The sequence below is a fragment of the Colletes latitarsis genome, chromosome 9 (genome assembly GCF_051014445.1).
Source record: "Colletes latitarsis isolate SP2378_abdomen chromosome 9, iyColLati1, whole genome shotgun sequence".
Lineage (NCBI taxonomy): Eukaryota > Metazoa > Arthropoda > Insecta > Hymenoptera > Colletidae > Colletes > Colletes latitarsis.
This window is the reverse complement of record NC_135142.1, coordinates 32,303,058-32,327,161: the sequence shown is the minus strand read 5'-3', so window position 1 is coordinate 32,327,161 and position 24,104 is coordinate 32,303,058. Positions and strand designations below refer to the sequence as shown.

Below are 24,104 nucleotides of genomic sequence, written 5' to 3'. Positions count from 1 at the left end.
GATAACTCTTTTAGTAATTGCATATGAACATTAAACGTTATCATATTAGAAACCGTAAAATATTAATAAGCATCGATGCTGCAGCCTCCAAGTTAAGACGTTTGTGATTAAATCCGCAATATTTGGGTGGGCGTGTACGACAGTGAGTCACGTATCGACTTTTCTTCCAACCAGGTTGAGGTAGGCGGGGTGAGTCCAAGGCACACCGTAGGTAAGGGTGGAAAAGACCGCAATGAAATAACCATTTGCCAAACCAAGTAGCGTATGTACATTTGGTCCACGATGTTTCAAACAAACCCTTACGAAACAATTGATCATAATTCGATGCTCGTTACGAAACGTTTAAGTAGAATGTTCTGCCAGCGGCGTACTGTCTGCCCAACAGTCTCACCGTGAACGATACGTATAACCTAAAAAATGCTTATAACGGGAAAAACAACGAAAGGTCAGAACGGTAACTCTCCAACTTATTGGTCACGTTCCTTCTTTTGTCTGTGGTCAAATTACTCGCGAAACCGGCGAAATTACGCAATGAAGCATTACAAACACATGCATAAATGCATATTATAGAACGGTGCTTGAATAAATCTGCCCTCGGTCGTGAATTAGCGCGAATAACCTCTTACTTCAGGCACGAGTAAAGAAAATTTCCCTACGCGGTGAGGAAACATTTGTTAACCCAACGATAATGTTTAAGCAATTACGAGGCAGGCTAGCCTAAGTTTGATTTTCTTTTCTGTACGATGCTTTCGTGACAAAAACGTTTATTCGTGTCTAACCACGCCCAGTAATCGATAACGTTTTCAACGCGTTTAGAGCGCCGTCAAAGCAACAGCAGCAAAACATTTGGATAGATTTTAATTGCTTGATAGCACTGCTGTTTATCAGTGAGTAATTGTGACGCAAGTGTCCATAACAGTATCAGTTTAATAATGTCGATTACTCTATTGAATCATTATAGATAGACCGTTGTATAAACATAGCATTTGATAGAATATTTAGGGTATAATAGATAATTATACATTTTCAAAGTTTCGAGCCATTTTTCTGCGTCAACGATACTAAATAAAGCCAATTCCAAAAGACGAGATAAGTAACTAGTACATAAAATATAAAAAAAAGAATGAAATACATTATTTTGATTTCGATATATTCTATTCGATGTAGATTATTTATTAATTTGCATTGTATAGATTGTTTCGGTTAAGATTCTGGGGGCTCAACAAAATAAGTTGAAACGTTTAAATATTTATGAATTATGCTCGAGCGTTCGCAAATTGGCAAACAATTGAACCACTCCCGAATTTCTAATGCTGGAATCAATGTTTCCCTTCGACGAGACGACTGTGGAGGGTATTGAAAAAGGAAAGGTCGGATTCATGGGCCGAACAGCGTCGGTCTGCAATTTTGGCAAATCGAAATTTTCGACGATGTCACATTCATCCGCAGAATCGTTAGAGCAGTTGGCAACGCTGTCGAGGCTGGCTGGTGAAAAGGCGGCGGAACCCGGCCGGCAACCAATGGGAAACGTCGAACGAACCGCCCCCCCACGCCCCACCGCGGTCTCGTAGAAGCTTGAAAATCTGTAACGGACGCGGCTACCAGGGCATATTCGTTTCTGGGCTCTCGTGACGAGTTAGCGTGCGTCTCATCGTTGGTTTGATCAAAGTAAGATTCGAAGAGGTCCAAGAAACTACCAAGCAATATGAGGGAAATCGTCCACATTCAAGCCGGCCAGTGCGGAAACCAAATTGGCGCGAAGGTACGTGTCGAAATAAACGTTCGAAACGTTTAAATACGCGACCGCGTGTAGAAACGAACGCTTCCTTCTTTGTTCCATGTCGCGTGGCGTCATCAAACATTCGGGATAATCCTCGGAAAGCCGTGTGAATCACTGATATTGGTCGAATATCCGCGAACGTAACTGCTTCGATCGTTTCGAGAAATAGAATTTCGAATTAGACGGGAGATAGGAAACGTGAAAAAATTTTGTTAGACCGTGAGTACGCCATCTTTCCGTGTTCCTCGAGTATATCGCGTTGTACGGAAGTACGGGGCTAAAGGGATCGAAACTTTTGATGTTACGAACGCGCGTAGTGTTGTACTTTAACGATAGAAAGATATCGAACGGAACGTGTAGAGGGACGCGGTGCTGTTGGTATGCGAATAAATGGCAACCTCGCCCGGTCGAAGACCTGTCATGGCGACAGAACTTTGCCGGCCGGCGAGTATGTTTAACGGTTTTTTTTTTCCGTCGACTCACGTTCTGGAACGTGGCGTTGTCGTCAAGCGTTGGCCAGATTTTCCTGTATCGTGTCATAGCCAGAAATTTGTTGCGCAGTCTCGCGGTTAAAGACATTCGAAAACGTATCGTTTGTATGAAAATCCAAAAAAATGCTTCGATCGAACGATTCGCGTGTTGGGTGTGGCTATTTCTCGGCGCCGAGATACACCGGCGTTGATGCGGCAACGGAATCGAACGGTTGCGCGCGCAATCGATTCTCTCTCTCTCTCTCTCTCTCTCTCTCTCTAGCCTATTCGCTCTCGTCTCCCCATTTCTCGCATACAAATTCTCCACTTACGTTTTTCTATTTTTCTACGTGTCTGTGCAGACCCCTCTCTGTTCTGTTCCACATCCTTCATCGTTTGACGTGTAATTTTATCATGTCGATTAACTTTGTCTCTTACGTAAAGGTTTAACGTCTGCTGAAATTGTAACTGTTAAATGAATTTTCGTACGTTCGAACGCCGTATATGGTAATAACCGCGATAGAGTATCGTTAAAATGAATTATATTCGTCCGATTCGAGTTAGTAACGTAATCAGTCTGACCATTGTATAAAAAGCATTTTTGGTTAGTCGAGTACTTTAGCTGGAACAATAATCTTTACGAATGTAATGCCTGTTACGTTCAATTGTTTTGATGCATTGTCAGAGTAATCTCGAGGTTCAGTTTTCATAAGTATTCTTTACAAGTTGCAGAAACTTGTCGTATCGAGTTATTTCTCGTAACTTGTATTTTCCTCTTTGACAAATATAGATTTTAATAATGTAATTTCCAGATAAATAAACTTTGCGTATTATATAACAGACACAATTATCGTAGCAATTGTCTTGAGAAGACTGACTGTCTTACGAACGAAGTAACGCCGGTGTAGTCACGCTCTCATAGTTTTCAAGGTTGCTTCATTGAGTCAACGTCCGCTTCCAAAGTTATCTTTCTCGATCTATTGCCACGGTATCGATTTTCTGGCAGGAATATTTTCTCATGGATATGCCGCGCGGGTTCGTAATTCTGATTCCCTGATCTGAGAAACGCCGCACGGTTGTGCAACGATTACAACTATCCATTCAGGGATCTTGGAGTCCAAGGACATCGTGTCTTGCGTAGCTCGGTGAAACGCTTCCAAATAAAGAAAGAAGATATCGATCCTTTCGCCATTTTCTTTCGTTTTACCTCGGTCCGTTTCCAGTCATTTCGCATTTTAGGCGTGTATCGATCGGCTCTCGATGCTCGATTCTTCCGAATCTGTGTTTCGCGTTCGAATTCAATTATATTGGAAAGAATGAACGTCGAGACGAAATATTTTCGCGCTGTTTTTTCTAAATTTCGATTTTTGTTTCAAACGAGGTTGCCATCTGCCTGTAACGGCCATCTGCTCGACTGTTCGGAGGATCGTAAATAAAAGGCATAGAGCAGCTGCTCGGGGCGATCCACTGTTAGTTCTTCCTTCGGCCAATGGCGGCACCACTTTGTCACTTTTCTAATCGTTCGATCCATTTTCCTTATCGCAAATTTACAATTGTCGTTTTTATACTATATTGTTAAATTGTCACGACGCGTAATATTATCGCATTTGTCGTTTTAACTTAACGAGGCTTGATTATTTCTCGACGAGTGTTCCGTGCAGTTTGGCGCGGCCGAGACGTAAACAAATATCAGGGTGCATAGATCGGGGAAACTGTGTTATGCTAATTGTCCGAGTTCGGTATTACAGTCATCGCTTCTATATATAGCGGTGACATTGGTGGTGACTCATATCTCGCTACAGCAATCCACACGTACACGTAGCGTGTACAGGTCGGTGGGTGGGTGGGAGGTGGCAGGCAGGGTTGGGCTATCTTAGCTTCCCACTAACGATATTCATATATGGTCATACCGCTCGATATAAACCATCGTGTCCATGTAGGTCTCGTAGGCGTGCACTATCGTTTCACGGCTTTGGCAACGATCGTCGGAAACTCGAATCAAGTTCAATCGGAAGGTACAAATAGACTCGGGAACGTTCTTTAATCGATTCGATAGTCCCTGAGAGATTAAATCCAAGCGAACCAACAGGGAATTGAAATTTTTTTAGCAAACAACGGTGACGCAGCGGTACGCGAGCGTCTTCCGACCTATGATAACGTGATACGCGTTGCCTGGGAACACGATGTAACGAAGAATGACGTTAGACCAACCTTAAATCCAATCGCTATATGCTTCCGTGATAGCATCTTGCTTGATGTTTCTTTTTATTCGAAGCATGTACTCTACACTCACGTACATGCAATCGTTTAAACCGTGATTACCAATGCTAATTTTTTCATTCCAACAAAATGCAAGTACAGATTTTTCCTTTTATGCAATCTAGTATTTATAGCAACGCTGCTGATTTACCAAGTCATTTTGTTTTTACACAATCCAACGCGGTCTATGATCTAAATTTTTTTATACTATGTATTTTTCTAATTTACTTTTTCGACCTTGGTTTTAGAGCTTAGAGTAGAGTACTTGTTATACTTATTATGTTTAAAGAATGAATTCTCGTTTAAAAAAAACTTAAAAAGTTAAAAGTTAAAAGTATCGTTTTAGAGGAATTTTACTTGAATAGAGCTCTCTATAGAGGCAAATTGCTCGTTGGTACATTTTTGCGAATTTCCGTTTCGCGGAAGGTCGCGTGGTTGGCCGCTTAGTTATATTTCATACGCGGTGTCTATGTACACGTTCAACCGACATTCTCTGGCGTACATCGATTTCCAGAAATATACCAGAAGGTCTTTGAACTATAGTCAAGAGAGGTGCGTGCACATTCTCTAGGTAGAGAGAAGAAGGCTTGATCGTGGCGCGCGTTGCTTCGCTGCGTTTTCGCGTTGCGCGCATTCGTCCGCGTCAGAACCGAAGGAAATCGACGCTCAGGGAATCAGTAGTCGCATAATTAATTTCGTTCGGCGCTCGAGCGACTAATTTCTCTGTGAAAAAAACAATCTCGAGGAGCAAAGAAAATTAGGAAAGGAGAATAAACGTTTTGCCAAGGTCTTCTTAATAATACATGCTGCGCGTATTACGACTAATTACACGCGAGCTATTCACCGACGAGGTCGTCGAACTGTCGGTCGATACTACGGAACACTGGAAACGGATGCGAGGGTAATCGTAGAGAGAAAGCGTCTGGCGGCTCGTCCTTGTTCCTTTTCTATTCGAGCACACTGCTGGTTCCAATGAGATAAACCTGGTATATTTGCTGCGACACCGTTACAAAACCTAATTTCTCCCAAGATTTTCCCGGTTTAACGATAAAATATCAATCAACGCGCGTTGGCCGATTTTTCCAAGCCCTTCGACGGCACATTTCCTGCCCCACTTTTCCAAAATAGGAATTCTATATTACGAGTAACTGACTAACGGTTCTGTTCTAATAATCGGATTGGCGCAGCGCGGCCGGTGTTATTCCTCGACTCGAGTCCAAACCTGCTCGAAACAAATTTTCTTTCACTTTGTAACGATACGTTGATAGATTATCAGATTCACGAACGACGGTCGGTACAGTTTGCAGATCTGAGATTCGAGTGGATGCTAGACTTGAAAAAATACCATTGCCCCGATCGTAACGTACGAATATTTCTTACAGTTTTGGGAAATAATCAGCGACGAGCATGGCATTGACCCAACTGGTACCTATCATGGCGACTCCGACCTTCAATTGGAACGAATCAACGTCTATTACAACGAGGCGTCCGGTGGTAAATACGTACCACGTGCCATTCTCGTCGACTTGGAGCCGGGAACTATGGACTCTGTTCGCTCTGGACCGTTCGGACAAATCTTCAGACCTGACAATTTCGTGTTCGGGCAATCCGGAGCTGGCAACAACTGGGCCAAGGGTCACTACACCGAGGGAGCCGAATTAGTCGACTCTGTACTCGACGTTGTTAGGAAGGAAGCAGAGAGCTGCGACTGCCTCCAGGGATTCCAGCTCACTCACTCTCTCGGTGGTGGTACCGGATCCGGCATGGGCACCTTGCTCATCTCCAAGATCCGCGAAGAGTATCCCGACAGAATCATGAACACGTACTCGGTCGTCCCGTCTCCTAAAGTATCAGACACCGTCGTAGAACCGTACAACGCGACACTCTCCGTACATCAATTGGTAGAAAATACAGATGAAACCTACTGCATCGACAACGAGGCCCTCTACGATATCTGCTTCCGCACCCTGAAACTCTCCACACCCACCTACGGCGACTTGAACCACCTCGTCTCCCTTACGATGTCCGGTGTCACGACCTGCTTGAGGTTCCCTGGACAGCTCAATGCTGACCTTAGAAAACTTGCCGTAAACATGGTACCGTTCCCGCGTCTCCACTTCTTCATGCCAGGTTTCGCTCCACTCACATCCCGCGGCAGCCAGCAATACAGAGCCCTTTCGGTCCCTGAGCTCACGCAACAGATGTTCGACGCGAAGAACATGATGGCTGCCTGCGATCCCAGGCACGGAAGGTACCTGACGGTAGCCGCCATCTTCCGTGGAAGGATGTCGATGAAGGAAGTAGACGAACAGATGCTAAACATTCAGAACAAGAACAGCTCGTACTTTGTCGAATGGATTCCGAACAACGTAAAGACAGCCGTCTGCGACATTCCGCCTCGTGGTTTGAAAATGTCCGCCACGTTCATTGGAAACTCGACCGCCATTCAGGAACTGTTCAAGAGAATTTCCGAACAGTTCACAGCTATGTTCAGGAGGAAAGCTTTCCTTCATTGGTACACCGGCGAGGGTATGGACGAGATGGAATTCACCGAGGCGGAATCCAACATGAACGATTTGGTTTCGGAATACCAGCAATACCAAGAGGCCACCGCGGACGAAGAAGCAGAATTCGACGAGGAGCAGCAGGAAGCCGACGTCGATGAGAACTAAAAAAAGAGGACCGGACCTCTTTACCCGCAACAACCAACTCTCACAACCCGTTATCTCTCTTCGCTCATACTGCTTCTCGATTCTGCGTTTACCTTTTTAACTTTTTTTTTTTTTCTTTTTGTTTCATTTTTTACAGACTGTTTATTGCCATCAGGCTCAATCAGGCGCGCTTTTCCTTCATTAGTCCAACACTTGCTAAATAATTTGGAAGAAATACTCTGTCGGTCCGTTTTTTTTTTTTTTTTTTTTTTTAAATTATTATTTTCTACATCGTGTTTGTTTCTCTATCGATTTGTTGTTCATGAGGCGCGTCTTTATATTCAGTGTATAACCGCTGCCGCGGTCACCATCGTCTTTAAATAAATTATTACGATATAAGTGTACGTTTTATAAGAACCCTTTATTATATTAAGCCGCATAAGTGCCGCATCGGACAATTAATTTTTGTATTTATAAAGCTACGATTGTAGGCGTACTTGTATTTATATTTCTCCTCTTTTTACCTACCGACTTTTATACCATGACAAATAGATCTGAATAAAGTAGATCATTCGATCAAGCAGTATCAATCGAGCACTCGTAATTGAACATCCAGTTAACGATTCTTAAATCTGGTTGAAAATGTTTCGTAACAGGTAATGTATTCTTTGTATCGAAATTCTTCGTACGTAGCACATGCTCTGTAAAGTGGAAGTAACGAACAACATCACTGATCGTTGTTGTTATCGAGTTCATATTGCTAAAAACAATATTAACGCCCCGACCTTCGGTATGCCATGCGGGGATGGGGTCATCAAACTGAGAAGGCTGTCCCTATATCCACCACCTAGGAACGCGCCACGTAAGGGTTCGCCTCCCCTGCTGCCTGGACAACCAAACCACGGACAAGGTATACGAGTACACCTTACACCTTACGAACTTTCGTGGCCCAAATTTACTGCCATACCGACCTAAAAATTCAGGGGCGTCTTTTTCTCATGGATGGCGGTCAATTGAGAAACTCGCTGAATTAGTGTGGTAGGTAGTCTAGTTGCGTGTAAATGCATATGAATCGACAAATACGAATTATTCGCGATTCTTTGATTACTTAAAATTGTAAATAATTCGACTGTAATCATCCAAGCGAATAATGTTAACAAATTCAAGAATCTACATCCTTCTGTATTTTAATAATCTAGAAATCTTTAAATAATCTTAATCAATTGGTTACTCCAATAAAATTAATCGATCGATGCTCGATTCTGGGCCGTACAGCTTTGATTCCGTTAAAAAATATTAAAATTTCTGTAATTTCATTTTCCGTCTCACTTCCGCTTGTGTTATACCACAGACGATGTATACGAATAGACCTTACACCTTATGGACTGAAAGTGGTCCAATCTGACTGCCATACCGACCTGACAATTCGGAGGTGATTTTAACGACCTCTTCTCATGGATGGCGGTCAGTTGAGAAACTATTCACTGAATTAGTATTGATGTAAAGGCTGTGACAGCTGTAATGCTTGCGTAAATACATGTGAGTTGACTATGGAAAGAATTAAAATTCATTTCTGAATCTGTTGGTAACGTTGCGAATGACGCGAAAATGGTAATGGGGTTTCGAGATCCCATAAAAATGAGCCGAAAAAATACATTGGTTGAAAGATCTACTCGTATACCTCGTCTTTGACAATATTCTAGAATCTTTGATGAATCAAAACTAATCTAGCGAAGAAGCTCTATATTTATGATGACCTATGCAAAGCGGATCGCAGCCAATTCGCTAATATTATTTAGTTTTCAATTAATAATTGCATTACCCAGCTAAGTGCAATACGATTATTAATTAAACGGTAAATAATATTACCCAGGTCTCACCACGAGGAGGTTGCTGCGAATGGAGACCCGAAGGGAGATTGATGGAATCAAAGTTCCATCGATCTCCCTTTTACAGACCTAGAAACTAGATTACTAAACTAGAGAGATAGAAGGAAGCAATGTTCCTTCGATCTTCTAGTTTAGTCGTGCCAAGTAATTATTTCGTTTGAAAAGGGATGAAGGTAAATCGAGGGAGACGCGACGCGACGCGATACGACGCGATGCACCATGCAATAGTGCAAGGAACGAGAGACGCGACACCCGAACCGAGTAACTGGTCAAAAGGGTCAGCTCCGTTGCCTCTTAGCAAGTCCGATCGAAGGGGAAGGGAATCGACGCACCCGACACAGAGGTTCCCCATTTCTCCCAAGCATCCTGTTGGGAGCCAACTGGACCCAACTCGGGATGTCTAACAGAGAGAGGGAGCGTGTGTCGGGGCTACCCTAGACAGGAACAGTCCCTGATCCCCTCTAGGGCCGAAATACCCTTTCCCTTGGATCGTCTCGCCAGAGGACGGCAACTGACCCTTCGGACGAGCTAAACGGCCGATCACTTGCTTTCTACATCAAAGCAGTGGTGATCGGAACGAAAAACGAGGGAACGGGTGAACGAGAGAAGCTAGTTGGTAAAGAATTACTTGGCACATACGCAGACGCATACATGGGAGTAAATGTACCAAGCAATTATTTTGTTTAAAAAGGGGTGAAGCTAAATTATGGGAGACGCGACGCGACGCGACGCGATGCTGTACCGTACAGCAGATCTTCGAATCGAATCATGTTTCAAGAAACGAAAGATCGAGAGAACGAGAAGCTAAGTTAGTAATTGCTTGGTATCGCGGCCTTAAAACTAAATTTACTCTAAAAGCCTTAGAGATAAAAATCCCTCGATGTCCTTGCGTTGTCGTCCCGCGATGTCCAACGATGGCCTGTAAGTAAGCTGAAACTGAAAAAGTTTGCATTTGCGATTAGTTAACACAACATATACAGAATAGAATAGAGGAACAAACACATTCGCAAACAAGGAACCAGAAGTAACATATGTGTAAGAAAACCAGACAAATGAAAGCGAGGCAAACCGATAGATTCAAGCCCAGCGGACATTTGAATGTCGAAAAAAGAGTAAGAAATTGGAGATTGAGATATCACTCGCCACTGTATCGATAGTGGTCAGTGAAACAGATTTTACATCGAACAAACCAAAGAAGGAACCAGTAGTAAAATATGGAACGGGACCAGAGGAGTAAAAGCAAGATGTAACCCCACATTCAAGCCCAACAGACGTTTCAAGGTCGAAAAAGAAATTGGACAAGGGAGATTCAGAACTCACTCTCTACTGGTCACTACTGGTCACTAATGGCCAGTATTGGTCACTGGAGTTGTCCAGTGCTCGGCCAGTGGTCAGTAGTGGTGAGTAAAGGTGGAGCGCTGACCCACGAGGTTCCGTCACGTCCGCTAGCCTAGAAAAGAAAGAGCGAGAGAGAGAGTTCGTCACCGGCAGTGCAACTTAGCCTCAGGCGGAAGAATTAAAGGAGTGGGGAAGACCGTCCTTGGCGAGTTCACCAATCAATTAACGGTCAACCGTGCCTTTGACCGAAAAATTAATATTCTACGCAAAATGGTATTAAAAACAATTATTTATACAACTCACGCTATCGAGCATTATTTCAACTATTGCCTGATGTTAATTAATAATTATTGCAAACAATAGGTATGAAAATATAGAGAAATTCGAGGAGACTGAAAGTTTCTTTGAATTTCCGTCGAGAACCAAGGTCGTACGTCACGTATTCATTTCTTCGATCTTCTGTCCTTTATGCGATACTTTCTTTTGCATAAGGTTTCATCTTTCATTTCTTATCAGTAAATTATACAGGATTCTAACAAAGATACGTAAACTACGTCTCTAAAATCGTAAAACAATATGTTGCAACACTCAACAAAACACACATTAATGCACACGAACAGAAGTTGTGTATTTTGGATCGTAAATTTGGAAAATATTTAAGCATCGAGGGGTTTAATCTCGAAACATGCGAGAACAATTCCCGTATCGGTAAATTGGAACGTTTTAAAAATATTAAAAAAATACTAAAATGATTATAAATATTATATTGAAATATTTCAAATCGTTCTGGAAAAATTAGTTTTCGTTGCGGGGGTCAGTTAGAATAATTTTTGGTAATGGACATATCCTTGAAATCCTACGTATTTTTGAGAAAAAAAATTCTCGTCGAGGTTACCCTAGGTAGTAAGATGAAAACATATGTAAAAGAAAGTATCGCATAAAGGACAGAAGACCGAAGGAATGAATACGTGACGTACGACCTTGGTTCTCGACGGAAATTCAAAGAGACTTTCAGCCTCCTCGAATTTCTCTATATTTTCATACCTATTATTTGCAATAATTATTAATTAACATCAGGCAATAGTTGAAATAATGCTCGATAGCGTGAGTTGTATAAATAATTGTTTTTAATACCATTTTGCGTAGAATATTAATTTTTCGGTCAAAGGCACGGTTGACCGTTAATTGATTGGTGAACTCGCCAAGGACGGTCTTCCCCACTCCTTTAATTCTTCCGCCTGAGGCTAAGTTGCACTGCCGGTGACGAACTCTCTCTCTCGCTCTTTCTTTTCTAGGCTAGCGGACGTGACGGAACCTCGTGGGTCAGCGCTCCACCTTTACTCACCACTACTGACCACTGGCCGAGCACTGGACAACTCCAGTGACCAATACTGGCCATTAGTGACCAGTAGTGACCAGTAGAGAGTGAGTTCTGAATCTCCCTTGTCCAATTTCTTTTTCGACCTTGAAACGTCTGTTGGGCTTGAATGTGGGGTTACATCTTGCTTTTACTCCTCTGGTCCCGTTCCATATTTTACTACTGGTTCCTTCTTTGGTTTGTTCGATGTAAAATCTGTTTCACTGACCACTATCGATACAGTGGCGAGTGATATCTCAATCTCCAATTTCTTACTCTTATTTCGACATTCAAATGTCCGCTGGGCTTGAATCTATCGGTTTGCCTCGCTTTCATTTGTCTGGTTTTCTTACACATATGTTACTTCTGGTTCCTTGTTTGCGAATGTGTTTGTTCCTCTATTCTATTCTGTATATGTTGTGTTAACTAATCGCAAATGCAAACTTTTTCAGTTTCAGCTTACTTACAGGCCATCGTTGGACATCGCGGGACGACAACGCAAGGACATCGAGGGATTTTTATCTCTAAGGCTTTTAGAGTAAATTTAGTTTTAAGGCCGCGATACCAAGCAATTACTAACTTAGCTTCTCGTTCTCTCGATCTTTCGTTTCTTGAAACATGATTCGATTCGAAGATCTGCTGTACGGTACAGCATCGCGTCGCGTCGCGTCGCGTCTCCCATAATTTAGCTTCACCCCTTTTTAAACAAAATAATTGCTTGGTACATTTACTCCCATGTATGCGTCTGCGTATGTGCCAAGTAATTCTTTACCAACTAGCTTCTCTCGTTCACCCGTTCCCTCGTTTTTCGTTCCGATCACCACTGCTTTGATGTAGAAAGCAAGTGATCGGCCGTTTAGCTCGTCCGAAGGGTCAGTTGCCGTCCTCTGGCGAGACGATCCAAGGGAAAGGGTATTTCGGCCCTAGAGGGGATCAGGGACTGTTCCTGTCTAGGGTAGCCCCGACACACGCTCCCTCTCTCTGTTAGACATCCCGAGTTGGGTCCAGTTGGCTCCCAACAGGATGCTTGGGAGAAATGGGGAACCTCTGTGTCGGGTGCGTCGATTCCCTTCCCCTTCGATCGGACTTGCTAAGAGGCAACGGAGCTGACCCTTTTGACCAGTTACTCGGTTCGGGTGTCGCGTCTCTCGTTCCTTGCACTATTGCATGGTGCATCGCGTCGTATCGCGTCGCGTCGCGTCTCCCTCGATTTACCTTCATCCCTTTTCAAACGAAATAATTACTTGGCACGACTAAACTAGAAGATCGAAGGAACATTGCTTCCTTCTATCTCTCTAGTTTAGTAATCTAGTTTCTAGGTCTGTAAAAGGGAGATCGATGGAACTTTGATTCCATCAATCTCCCTTCGGGTCTCCATTCGCAGCAACCTCCTCGTGGTGAGACCTGGGTAATATTATTTACCGTTTAATTAATAATCGTATTGCACTTAGCTGGGTAATGCAATTATTAATTAAAAACTAAATAATATTAGCGAATTGGCTGCGATCCGCTTTGCATAGGTCATCATAAATATAGAGCTTCTTCGCTAGATTAGTTTTGATTCATCAAAGATTCTAGAATATTGTCAAAGACGAGGTATACGGGTAGATGTTTCAACCAATGTATTTTTTCGGCTCATTTTTATGGGGTCTCGAAACACCATTACCATTTTCGTGGATAAAATATTTAACTAGATTTATGGCGTAATTAGGCCGGTCGTCCGTCTTGACAGTATTGATTCGTAAATTTTAAAACACTGATTCGTCTTTTACAACACGTGTCGTGGTTCGTTATCGTTGCTTCGATCGAAATGACTGTACGAAAAAACGTTGATTTGCGACCACTTCCTCTTTCCAGATTCCAACGCCCTCGCACATTAACGGGGATAACTGGAATGTCGTTGCCCTTTTCTCCTCTAATTCGTCGCTTATGCGGAATTTTCTAATTGCAACGTTTTTTTAACCAAGGCACGGTTCGTAAGGATTCGTTCAATTTCCATTAATGCAAAAATAACGAAGAATTCTCGTTTGTTCCCACTTATAGATGGGTCTTCGAAACAAAAAATATTTCTTTCGAAATTTGTTTATAACGATCTTCTACTCCGTAACGAGTACGTGCATTAGGTTACACGTCTCTTACGATAATCGATCCATTATCCGTTTAACAAATGAATTAATTAAATAAAGTGTCTTTTGGTCAGTTGCGTTTGACAAAGCGGCAGACGTGACGGGCGACGTGACTCATCGTCCGGCTATACATACGTAGCAACGCGGTGTCGGGCGTCTCGGTCCGCGAATTCGATCCAGCCCGAGACGCCGCGTGCTAATTACAAACTGCATTATTCTACGTCGACGTCAAGTAAAACTCTCGGGATTCGAGTTCCTTTTCTATTAAAAACTCGCTTGGTTTAGTAGCCGAATGCAAAGAAGGAATAAGGATCATAGGAACCTAACTTCTTCGTTGCGAAGTCGGATTTCGGAATCCGACTTTCGTTCGATGCGTATTTCGACGGTAGCCTTTATGTTTCTGCTGAAACTATCGTTTCGTTAAGATCCAAGTTGAACGATAAGATTATTTCAGCCGTCACCAGTAGATCGACGCCGTTAGACAGTTTTTTGTGGGCCCTTGTTACGTCTCTTATTTGTTCGCAAAAAGCACAACATCGATCCAGTTATTGGGTGTATCATGGTGGTAATTTAAATTATATTATACATCGGTCGTATCGGTCTGTTGTATACCTGTGCCGATAATCGTGTGACTCGCTGTATGTGGGAACGTTCGATGCCCGTGGCTGTCAACTACGAACGCAAAAGAAAGAAAAAGAACGACAACAGGATATCCTATTCGATGGACTGTAGGCGCATTCAGCGGAAATGCAACTCGAGCGAGGATAACCTTTCGGGGCTACGTCCTTGGGATTCCCAGAAGGCAGAAATATGTATGTATTTTTATTCCGTTCGATTCTCGGGGCCCCGATATCGCTGGAAAGTCTGAACGCTCGGAAGGAGCTTCCATGATCTTTTTATCTGAATGGGTCGAGTCACTTTTAAAACGTCGCCGTCTCGGCTCGTCGAGAACGAGGATAATCGAGACGTAGCTTCGTCTCCAGCTGCGCGGGCTGTTCTACGTTCTACGCTTTCACGATCCCCTGCCGCTGGTAAAAACCCTTCTTCTATTATTGTAACTCCGTCCCTATCTCTCGCTCGCCCCCGTCTCGTTGCCAACTGGTTGCTCTTTCTTCGCCTCTCGGCGTCGAAAATATGCACTTTCTTTTGGGGCCTTTTTTTCCGCGCGTATACACATATGTACATGTATCGACGTTACGCCGTGGATCGGAGGCTCATCCAAACGAAGAAGGCTCCGTGGAAAAGAATATTTCGTCCGCTACCACCCCTTGATTACACTACCCTTTTTAGCGAAGGGCGTCAATAAAGTATGTGCTCGCAATTTTTTGTTAACTGGGGTAGCTGGGTATTCTAAGGGGTTCGTTTGAATAAATCAGATATACGTATAAAACTAATGTCATTACGTCCGCCATTGTGCGTGCTCTTGATATCTTTCCTCCGCCCGCATGCATATTTCTAATCACCGAGTCGTCATTTTCTGACCCTGCTTTGCATTTTACAGCAACTAGAAAGTCACCGGTAGACTCGAAATATAAATTGGAAAATTAATTCAACAGAGAGGGTTTCGAATATAATTATTTGGATGTTACAAAGTCTTGGAAGATTAAGCAACTATTCCGATTTCGATTCCGTTTCGAGAATTGCTACTTATTTCTGTAAAAAGAATTTTGACCGTCTCTGTTGCACATGGAGGCGGCGATCATACCCCCCTGCGCGCGTTCCGCGCCGTAAGGCCAAGTCTGGAGGCTCGAGACGACGAGAGTCGACTTCAGGACACCGACACGAGCGCGTATTCCTCGTCAGTTTCGCTCCGTAGGGCTCTTCTTCTCCACTCCGCTCCGTTCCACTCCGGCCTGGAAGTCCTGCGCGACACGACAGTCGGCTCCGAACACCCGCTTCGCTGCACACGCTCTCTCCGCGCGCGTTCCTCGCACTCTAAGCACACGCTCCACGTCTACGCGGACACCGGCACCGGGACTACTCCCAAGGGATATATCGTCAGCTGTTCGCTACGGACCGCACCTTTTTTCCCCGTAGACGCCGTCAAGGGCATACAAATACCGTCGGCCATCGTTCAGAATGAGGGAGATCGTGCACCTGCAAGCTGGACAATGCGGAAATCAAATAGGCGCGAAGGTAGGTCGAGATTCCTCCACCCAAGCACCGAGATTTTCCTCCTACGAACACCGGAACTATTTCATTTTCCAATTTTCACGGAATTTTCTCTCTTGCAAACTACATATATAAATTGTCAACCGACGAACCGAAAGATCGAGTGCCCCGGATAATTGAAAGGTTCCGAAATTGTGTCGTTTTATCAATTATTTTGTGTCTAGGTTTTTTAAATTCACCAACTATCGCACGATTTGTTATCCAGACAAAATTAACTTGTTCGTTTCTCTCGATCGTGGCGAGTGCTCCATTATTTTACAACGGACAGATTTCCTCTCTCCCTCGAGACTGAAACATCTGACCGAGCTGGTAATCGAATTAAGGATAAGGCGGTGGCTGGTAATCAGATGGAATTTAAAGAGTTTCGTTCTTCTTCGATTGCCAAAGGACCACGTAACTCGTCGATTGAAAAGACGATGGGACCGCTCGAGCCAGACGAACAAGGAAACAAAACGACCGCCAAGTTGGCTTCGGAATTCAATGGCAATGCCAATACCGATACCGATACCGTGCATTGGCGTCTAATTACTTAATTACCAGGTAGCTGTCGCAGAAACGCGCTCTTGGAAATTGTCGATCGAAAAGATCGATTTATATGTATACTTGGAAGAAGAAATTATTTCTTCGCTGCGCAGATTCAGTTTATTTTACGCGTCTAACGTATCTCTAATGCTTTTTCCTCTCGTTTTGGAGCAACAAAACTATAATCGAAAACACACGTGACACCAGGGTGCTGTTTTCTGTCCGTGTCCGTACCTACCGCAACGTATGCTTCTCGTACTTTCTATGTAGATTCCGGGTTTGAAAATAACTCGACTCCAACTAAAATAAACAGGGTTGGGCTGCTGGTAACCTGGCTGGACGTCGAGGGATCGAATTTTCAGAGAAAAAAGGGTAAATGTCGGACGATAGTGGGGAGGGGGGGGGGGGAAAGTAATATATCCAGCAAATTGGTGTCGACGTGACTCATGGAAATGAAAGTAGGGGGACAAATAACTGTCCTAACCGAACGTAAGACGTAACTACACCACGTGACGTGAGTGTAGAATGGTCACGGTGGTCGCTCGAGTATAGTGATGCAGCTCTACGCGACTCCACGTATTCTCCAGTGAGTCAACTCCTCCCCAAATATGCGGTTTTCGAGTGAAAAATGTTTTACGACTGGGAAGGGGGTAAACTCTCGACTCTCTAGCCTCTCAACCCCTGCAATTACCGTTGCATCGAACAGAAAAATCGACTGCAGTATTTTCGGAGACAGGGAACCCCCAGGTTAAGAGGATATTGTACATACCTCCGAAGCAGTCATCGTGGTATTTATTTTGCGCGACTAGACGAAAGGAAGCCATACTCGTAAGGAGAGGTCACACCTGCAGGGTCGCCTATCTTATTCACACTTCTCTGGTACCTCTAAAACAAAAATAAGCACAAAAGTATAGCTTTTTTTATCAACTTTTTTTCCAGAACGATTTGAAATTTTTGAATTTAATTGTTAATAACTTTTTAACGAAGCCTCCACCAACAAATTGGTATCCTTGATTTTCGTCTCATTTTGGCCTCTAGAATCTCCTATTAAAATTTTTCTCAGGAGTGGCCGAGCACGTAATGTGTAAAATTGTACGTAAATGTAACATACACGGTCGAGAGTGTACGTGAAACTTTGCGTACAATTCCTTCTCGAGACCTGCACAAGTTGGAAATTCTATGGCTAATTCTCGGTACGATGTCCATTTTGTTCGCGGCGTCCGTAATTCCAGGATTAAGAACTTGCGACTTGGATTTTTCTCGCGGATGTGGCGTAGTCCCCCGGTTCCCGGGATGATCGTTAAACTCTCCCACGCGGAAAACGACGCCGCCGCGCCGCGCCGGTCGACCGACTGTAAATCGCATTCGGAACAAAGGGGCGTCGTTCGTTTCTGCTCGAAGCGGAGGCCCGTTGGACCGTTGAAGTAATTGGACGGGAGAGAGAACGAGCAACCCTAATTGGCTGTGCCGCTCTAATAATTAACAGTACCTCGCTTACAGATCTCGACTCGATCTCGCCAGAGTAGCGGCGCGGATCTATTAAGCCTTAATTGCTGGCTGACGAACGATTAACTGGTCGTTACTGATCGCGTTCGCGCGTCGCGGCGCGGCGCTTTGTCCGCGACCCGTGCATCGCAATAATCCACACAGATTCCCATCGTTAATCGTTAAAATTACCCGGTTGTTTGATTTGTTATAAAAAAAAATAACGATTGGAAAAGACTTAAAAGGCGTTGTTTAAGTTCCCTTCTTCGATGGTACACAGAAGTAATTCTGGATCTGAACGGGAGATTACGCGTTGATGGAAGCAACCCTAATTGTCAGATCGTGGTCAGGGTTAGTTCTGGTGTACCGTGGACGCATGTATAGCGGAGGAAGAAAAATTCTTTGGTTGGTCCAAGGCACTAGGGTTGCTGGCGCTTGGAATATTCTAGGGGATCGGTTCGCGTTGTCGTCGTCACGGCGTCTTCGCTGGCTATTAATAGGCGGGAGAAAATAGTGAAGGCGAGGAAATGAAGAAGAGCAACGACTTGGGGCCCAGAGAGGGTGGGGACGCGAGCCAGGGGGCAGAGGCCGCGTTAATTTCGTGTGTTTCTATTTTTGTACGTCGCGGGTTATCCTTGTCCTCGCCCGATTCTCTCAGAACTTTCGAGGATCGGACTAGCCAAAGAGAAACGCTCGCGATAACCATAATTGCCATCATCGATTTTAAATTCCAGTAATATCGAATAACAAAAGTCTAAAAAATGAATTAATATTTTTAATTCTGGTTCACTCGAGTAAAATTTCTATGTTAGCTAACTCGTAAAAACAATCGTTGCTTTTGATTAATTTAAAAATTATACATAGAATTTAAGATCGTTTTCGTTGCAGTTCTGGGAAGTGATTTCCGAGGAGCACGGTATCGACCAGTCGGGCATCTATCACGGGGACAGCGATCTGCAGCTGGAGCGAATTTCCGTTTACTACAATGAGGCTTCTGGTAAGGAGGGGAATTAGAATTATATAACGAATTTTTCTTTTCGATCTACAGTGGCAGCCATTTCTATACTCGAGTCTGAAACAGTAATTTTCGAAATCGTTTCAAGCGCTGGTTTTAATCGAGAATCTAACTGACCGTAACTTTCCTTTATTTTAATTATAACGGTTCTTCGACAGTATTAAAGCGTTAAACAGAATCACGCGTCTCTTCCAACAAAACGGTCGGTGCTTCATATTTCTGTCACGGACTTTCGAAACCGACCATAATCGCGATTTTCTACGGATTACACGGCACCAAACGTTTCAGCGAGTTTCAGCGAGTTTCGTGCTCGAAAATAGAAGCCACTCTCGCGTCGAATACGTGGAACGCGGGAAAAAACGAGCGACACGAAAGATCACGTTTTACGACCGAAATAGCCGGCTTTGTACGTTCACCCTTGGATTTCTCCCCGACTTGTCGCGACAGAACTCGCGTGGTTGGTTTTATGTTTTATTTTTTTTTTTTTTTTCACGACCTACGCCCCTCCGACGGCAAATTCGCGCGCGAAAAGCGTCGTTGGCCGTTGAATTTCTCGCTACTGCGCAGGTGCCGCGCGGCGGCCATTTGTAGATTGTCCATTTTAAAAGTTACACGCCAAGTACATATTTAAAAAAGACAAAAACAAATTTGAAATAGACCTGTGCTCGAATCGAATAAATCGCGCCTTGTATATCGTCTAGAAACAGAAATGGGAAAAAGCGTAATCGTAAGGAATATAAATTAGGCGAGCAGTGATATATCGCGGTGCTCGTTCTCGAAACGAAAAATTAGTCACTCGCGCGGCTAATTTACAAACCTCGCGTCGCTCGAATCCGTATACGTATTTCCGTCGGCCATTTAAAGACGTTGTCGAGGGTTTTTGGTTGGAATGACAATACGTTGTTAGGTCCGATTAATATGGAGGACGTGACGCACGAGCGGCGCCGTCTTTGGCATAAACGCGCACGTTCCACTGCTTAAGCGTCGTCTGCGAAGCGATTTCACGACTTGGTTTTTCGACCGTCAACATCAAAATGGTAGACTTGGTTTCGACTTAGTTCGGAAACTGCAATGTAAGGAGATAAATATAAGACTGTAACCTCTAGCCTTTTGGAAAAGGGAGTACATAGAGCAGTAAAAAAGGTTCTTACGGAAGATTGTATAAGAAAAGAATTCTGTCTTGAATTTGTTCGCTATTGGATCGATCGCTTAACTTATTACAGTCGCGACGTCAACGAACGGAGGCAAGTACGTGCCCAGAGCCATTCTATTGGACCTCGAGCCAGGAACCATGGACGCGGTTCGTTCGGGGGCCTACGGAAAGCTCTTCAGGCCCGACAACTTCGTGTTTGGGCAGTCTGGAGCTGGCAACAACTGGGCGAAAGGTCACTACACCGAAGGCGCCGAACTGGTGGATTCTGTCCTCGACGTGGTCAGAAAGGAATGCGAGAACTGCGACTGCCTTCAAGGCTTCCAATTGACTCACTCTCTGGGCGGCGGTACGGGATCCGGCATGGGCACCCTGCTCATCTCCAAGATCCGCGAAGAGTACCCCGATAGGATCATGAACACGTACTCGGTGATGCCGTCGCCCAAAGTATCGGACACCGTGGTGGAACCGTACAACGCGACACTCTCCGTTCACCAGCTGGTGGAGAATACCGACGAGACCTACTGCATCGACAACGAAGCCCTCTACGACATCTGCTTCCGCACCCTGAAGGTTTCGAATCCCAGCTACGGCGACCTGAATCACCTGGTCTCGCTGACCATGTCCGGGGTCACGACCTGCCTCAGGTTTCCGGGTCAACTGAACGCCGATCTGAGGAAGCTGGCGGTGAACATGGTGCCCTTCCCTCGTCTTCACTTCTTCATGCCAGGTTTCGCGCCATTGACCTCCAGGTCCATGCAACAGTACTCGGCGCTCTCGGTGCCCGAGCTCACGCAACAGATGTTCGACGCGAAGAACATGATGGCCGCCTGCGACCCGAGACACGGACGATATCTAACGGTGGCTGCCGTGTTCCGCGGGAGGATGTCGATGAAGGAGGTGGACGAGCAAATGCTCAGCGTGCAGAACAAAAACAGCTCGTACTTTGTCGAGTGGATCCCCAACAACGTAAAGACAGCCGTCTGCGACATCCCGCCGAAAGGCCTCAAGATGTCCTCCACGTTCATCGGGAACACCACCGCCATTCAGGAGCTGTTCAAGAGGATTTCCGAACAGTTCACGGCCATGTTCAGGAGGAAGGCGTTCCTCCACTGGTACACCGGCGAAGGCATGGACGAGATGGAGTTCACCGAGGCGGAATCGAACATGAACGACTTGGTCTCCGAGTATCAGCAATACCAGGAAGCCACCGCTGAAGAGGACTTTGAGGCCGAGGAATGCGCCGACGACTTCGAGACCTGCGAGCAAGAGTAGAGGCTTCGTAGGCCGACCGATCGGGAGTTGTCCGATTACGATCGCTCCCGTTGATTCTACTAATTCTTTATGTCTGTCTCTTTCCCTTTCAGCTTCGTCTTGGTCGACGCGAGGCATGTTCGAGGAATCTTTTTATATTTTTATATGCACGCGTGTATGGTGATTGATTCGTTTCTTTGATCGCCAACGTTCGCACGAAGCGCGATCAGAATGTTTTTTCGACGCGAAACTTGTCCTCGCGAAAACTTGGCGAGGACACCCTCCTCGAACAGCGACGACGACGCGGTGCTCGCTCGACGCGATGGATGAAACGAGGGTCCAGGGCTCGCGGGAGACAATCTGTAACGACCAAACACCAAAGCACCTCAACCAAAAATCTGCCTTCTTCGTTACATCCACAGAATTATATAGTATGCGTATAACCGTGGCACGCGTTTAAATGTAGCGCAAGTTTGTTCCTTACGAATATATACGAATTTTTCAAGTAACCGTCCATCGTTGACCCTCTTCCTTCATTTCTGCTTTATTTCTGTCGTCAGTTTTATCATTTTCAAGCATGAATGTTGTTCATCGTTGTTACGATCAGTTATCTCATTACCTTTTCCTATGGATCAAAATCATCCAACACCGGAGCCTCGTCCACAAAGTCGGATTCGACCGCTGCTTCCTGGTGCTGTTGGTACTCGGAAACGAGATCCTGCACGTTCGTCTGAGTTTCGAAGAACTCGGTCTCGTCCATTCCCTCCGCCGTGTACCAGTGCAGGTACGCTTTTTTCTTCAACATACCGTCAAACAGGTTCGACAGGCGTTTGATCGTCTCCTGAATCGCGGTCGTGTTCGACACCATCGTGGCGTTCATGGAGATTCCTCGAGGCGGGATGTCGCAGATCGCGGTCTGAATGTTGTTCGGAATCCACTCGACAAAGTAAGGACTGTTCTTGTTCCTTAGGTTCAACATCTGCTCCTCCACGTGCTGCAAAAGCGAATCAAATAAAAATATGTGTAATCGTTCTTTGGGCGAGTCAAGGTACGAATTTGTGTCGTCGAACCTTGGTGGACATTCTGCCCCTGAAGATGGCCGCCATGGTCAGAAACTTGCCCAGCAACAGGTCGCAATCTGCCAACATATTGTTGCCACTGAACAATTGTTGCGTAAGCGCAGGCACGGAAAGCATCTGGTAAGGTGCGGAGCTCCTCGAGGTGAGCGGCGCGTATCCCGGAACGAAGAAATGTAGCCTAGGGAACGGCACCATGTTCGTTTGCAGCTTCCTCAGGTCGGTGTTCAGTTGTCCAGGAAACCTCAAGCTGGCGGTGATGCCGGCTATGCAGCTGGCGATCAGGTGATTCGCGTCGGCGAGCGTCGGCGTGGAAATCTTCAATACTCGCGTGCAAATGTGATGCAGAGCCTGATTGTCCATGCAATAGGTCTGGTCCGTCAACTCCATGAATTTTCCAATCGACAGTATCGCGTTGTAGGGCTCCACCACCACGTCCGACATCATCGGCGAGGGTATCACGCTGTAAGTCTTGAGAATCCGGTCTGGGTACTCTTCTTTCATCTTGGTAGCCAACAGGGAGCCCATTCCGGAACCTGTGCCACCTCCCAGCGAATGGAGCACTTGGATACCTGGAAGGAGGAATCACGATTTCTAGCGAAATACTTCCAAACTAGAGTTTTCGATGTGGATGGTGAGTTAACAAGCGATCACCTTGCATCAGGTCGCAACTCTCAGCCTCCTTGCGAATAATATCAAGCGCTGTGTCGGCTAGTTCGGAGCCTTCGGTGTAGTAACCTTTCGCCCAGTTGTTCGCTGCACTTGCATGCCCAGCCACGAAGTTGTCTGGTTTGTACAGTCTACCAAATAGTCCCGACCTCAACGAGTTCAAGCTTCCCGAGTCCAGATCGACCAGAACGCTTCTTGGAACGAACCTATATCCTAATTTTGTTAATAACGTCACTGGCATTAGGAATACCGCAAAACAACAAATTGACGTAGCAGCGTTAATAGCTAGGGAGATACAATAAAGATCCTGTCGTAGCTCAGTCTCGTTTAAATAAATAAATTGTGCCGCTTTGTGTCATTCCCATCGCCCATTGTATTTAGACCACGCACTCCGAGAATCGTTGGGTACCTGGCGCTTCCGTAAAGTACACGTTTATTCTCTGCAATTGGAGGTCCGATTCGCCGCAAAAGATTCCATCGGGACTTAAACCATGCTCGTCGATGATTCCTTCCCAAAACTAGAAGGAAAATCCCGTTGGTTGCGTGAGTAATGGAAAATACCCGAAATAGCAGCGGAGGTTAACCGTCCTACCTTACCTCCTACGTTATTTCCACACTGACCCAGCTGCACGTTCACGATTTCCCGCATTTTTCCCTTTTTCTATATGTGTGTTCTGTTAAACTGAAATTTTTTTACCGAGAATTTTTCATCGATGTTACCAATTTGGGGGCCGAAAGGGATAAACTGTGAACGTAACCGCCACAGAGCTCAGAATCGAGTTCGATCGTTGTTTTCCAATCATCGTTGTATCGATAAATAATCTAGAGCTCTATAGTTGCTTCGATATTCTTTATATTAGCTATTGTCCCAAATACTTTTCTAGGTTGTTG

General features: G+C 44.8%; 3 protein-coding genes across 5 annotated transcripts; 2 read left to right on the top strand and 1 right to left on the bottom strand.

Moving 5' to 3' along the window:
- The first annotated feature begins 1,570 nt into the window (after nt 1-1,570).
- On the top strand, nt 1,571-7,656 carry LOC143345798 (tubulin beta-1 chain). Its single transcript, XM_076773254.1, has 2 exons — nt 1,571-1,762; nt 5,892-7,656. The coding sequence occupies exons 1-2, from the start codon at nt 1,706-1,708 to the stop codon at nt 7,179-7,181; spliced, it is 1,347 nt and encodes a 448-aa protein (XP_076629369.1). The 5' UTR covers nt 1,571-1,705; the 3' UTR covers nt 7,182-7,656.
- A 6,821-nt stretch (nt 7,657-14,477) lies between these two features.
- Nucleotides 14,478-21,562, top strand: LOC143345840 (tubulin beta-3 chain). 2 transcript variants are annotated; one of them, XM_076773355.1, is made up of 4 exons: nt 14,478-14,901; nt 15,687-16,006; nt 18,938-19,046; nt 20,288-21,562. In XM_076773355.1, exons 2-4 carry the CDS (start codon nt 15,950-15,952, stop codon nt 21,487-21,489), a joined length of 1,368 nt encoding a protein of 455 aa, XP_076629470.1. In that variant the 5' UTR covers nt 14,478-14,901; nt 15,687-15,949; the 3' UTR covers nt 21,490-21,562. The 2 variants fall into 2 exon arrangements, with proteins under 2 accessions (XP_076629470.1, XP_076629469.1); XM_076773354.1 differs by lacking the exon at nt 14,478-14,901 and having other exon boundaries at nt 15,302-16,006.
- Nucleotides 21,563-21,762: 200 nt separating this feature from the next.
- Nucleotides 21,763-24,024, bottom strand: LOC143345841 (tubulin beta-1 chain-like). Of its 2 annotated transcripts, XM_076773357.1 has the most exons (5): nt 23,806-24,024; nt 23,623-23,731; nt 23,199-23,426; nt 22,539-23,116; nt 21,910-22,462 (listed from the first exon to the last, which is right to left on the bottom strand). In XM_076773357.1, the coding sequence occupies exons 1-5, from the start codon at nt 23,860-23,862 to the stop codon at nt 22,094-22,096; spliced, it is 1,341 nt and encodes a 446-aa protein (XP_076629472.1). In that variant the 5' UTR covers nt 23,863-24,024; the 3' UTR covers nt 21,910-22,093. The 2 variants fall into 2 exon arrangements, with proteins under 2 accessions (XP_076629471.1, XP_076629472.1); XM_076773356.1 differs by lacking the exons at nt 23,623-23,731; nt 23,806-24,024 and adding an exon at nt 21,763-21,828 and having other exon boundaries at nt 22,088-22,462; nt 23,199-23,568.
- Between the last annotated feature and the right edge of the window lie 80 nt (nt 24,025-24,104).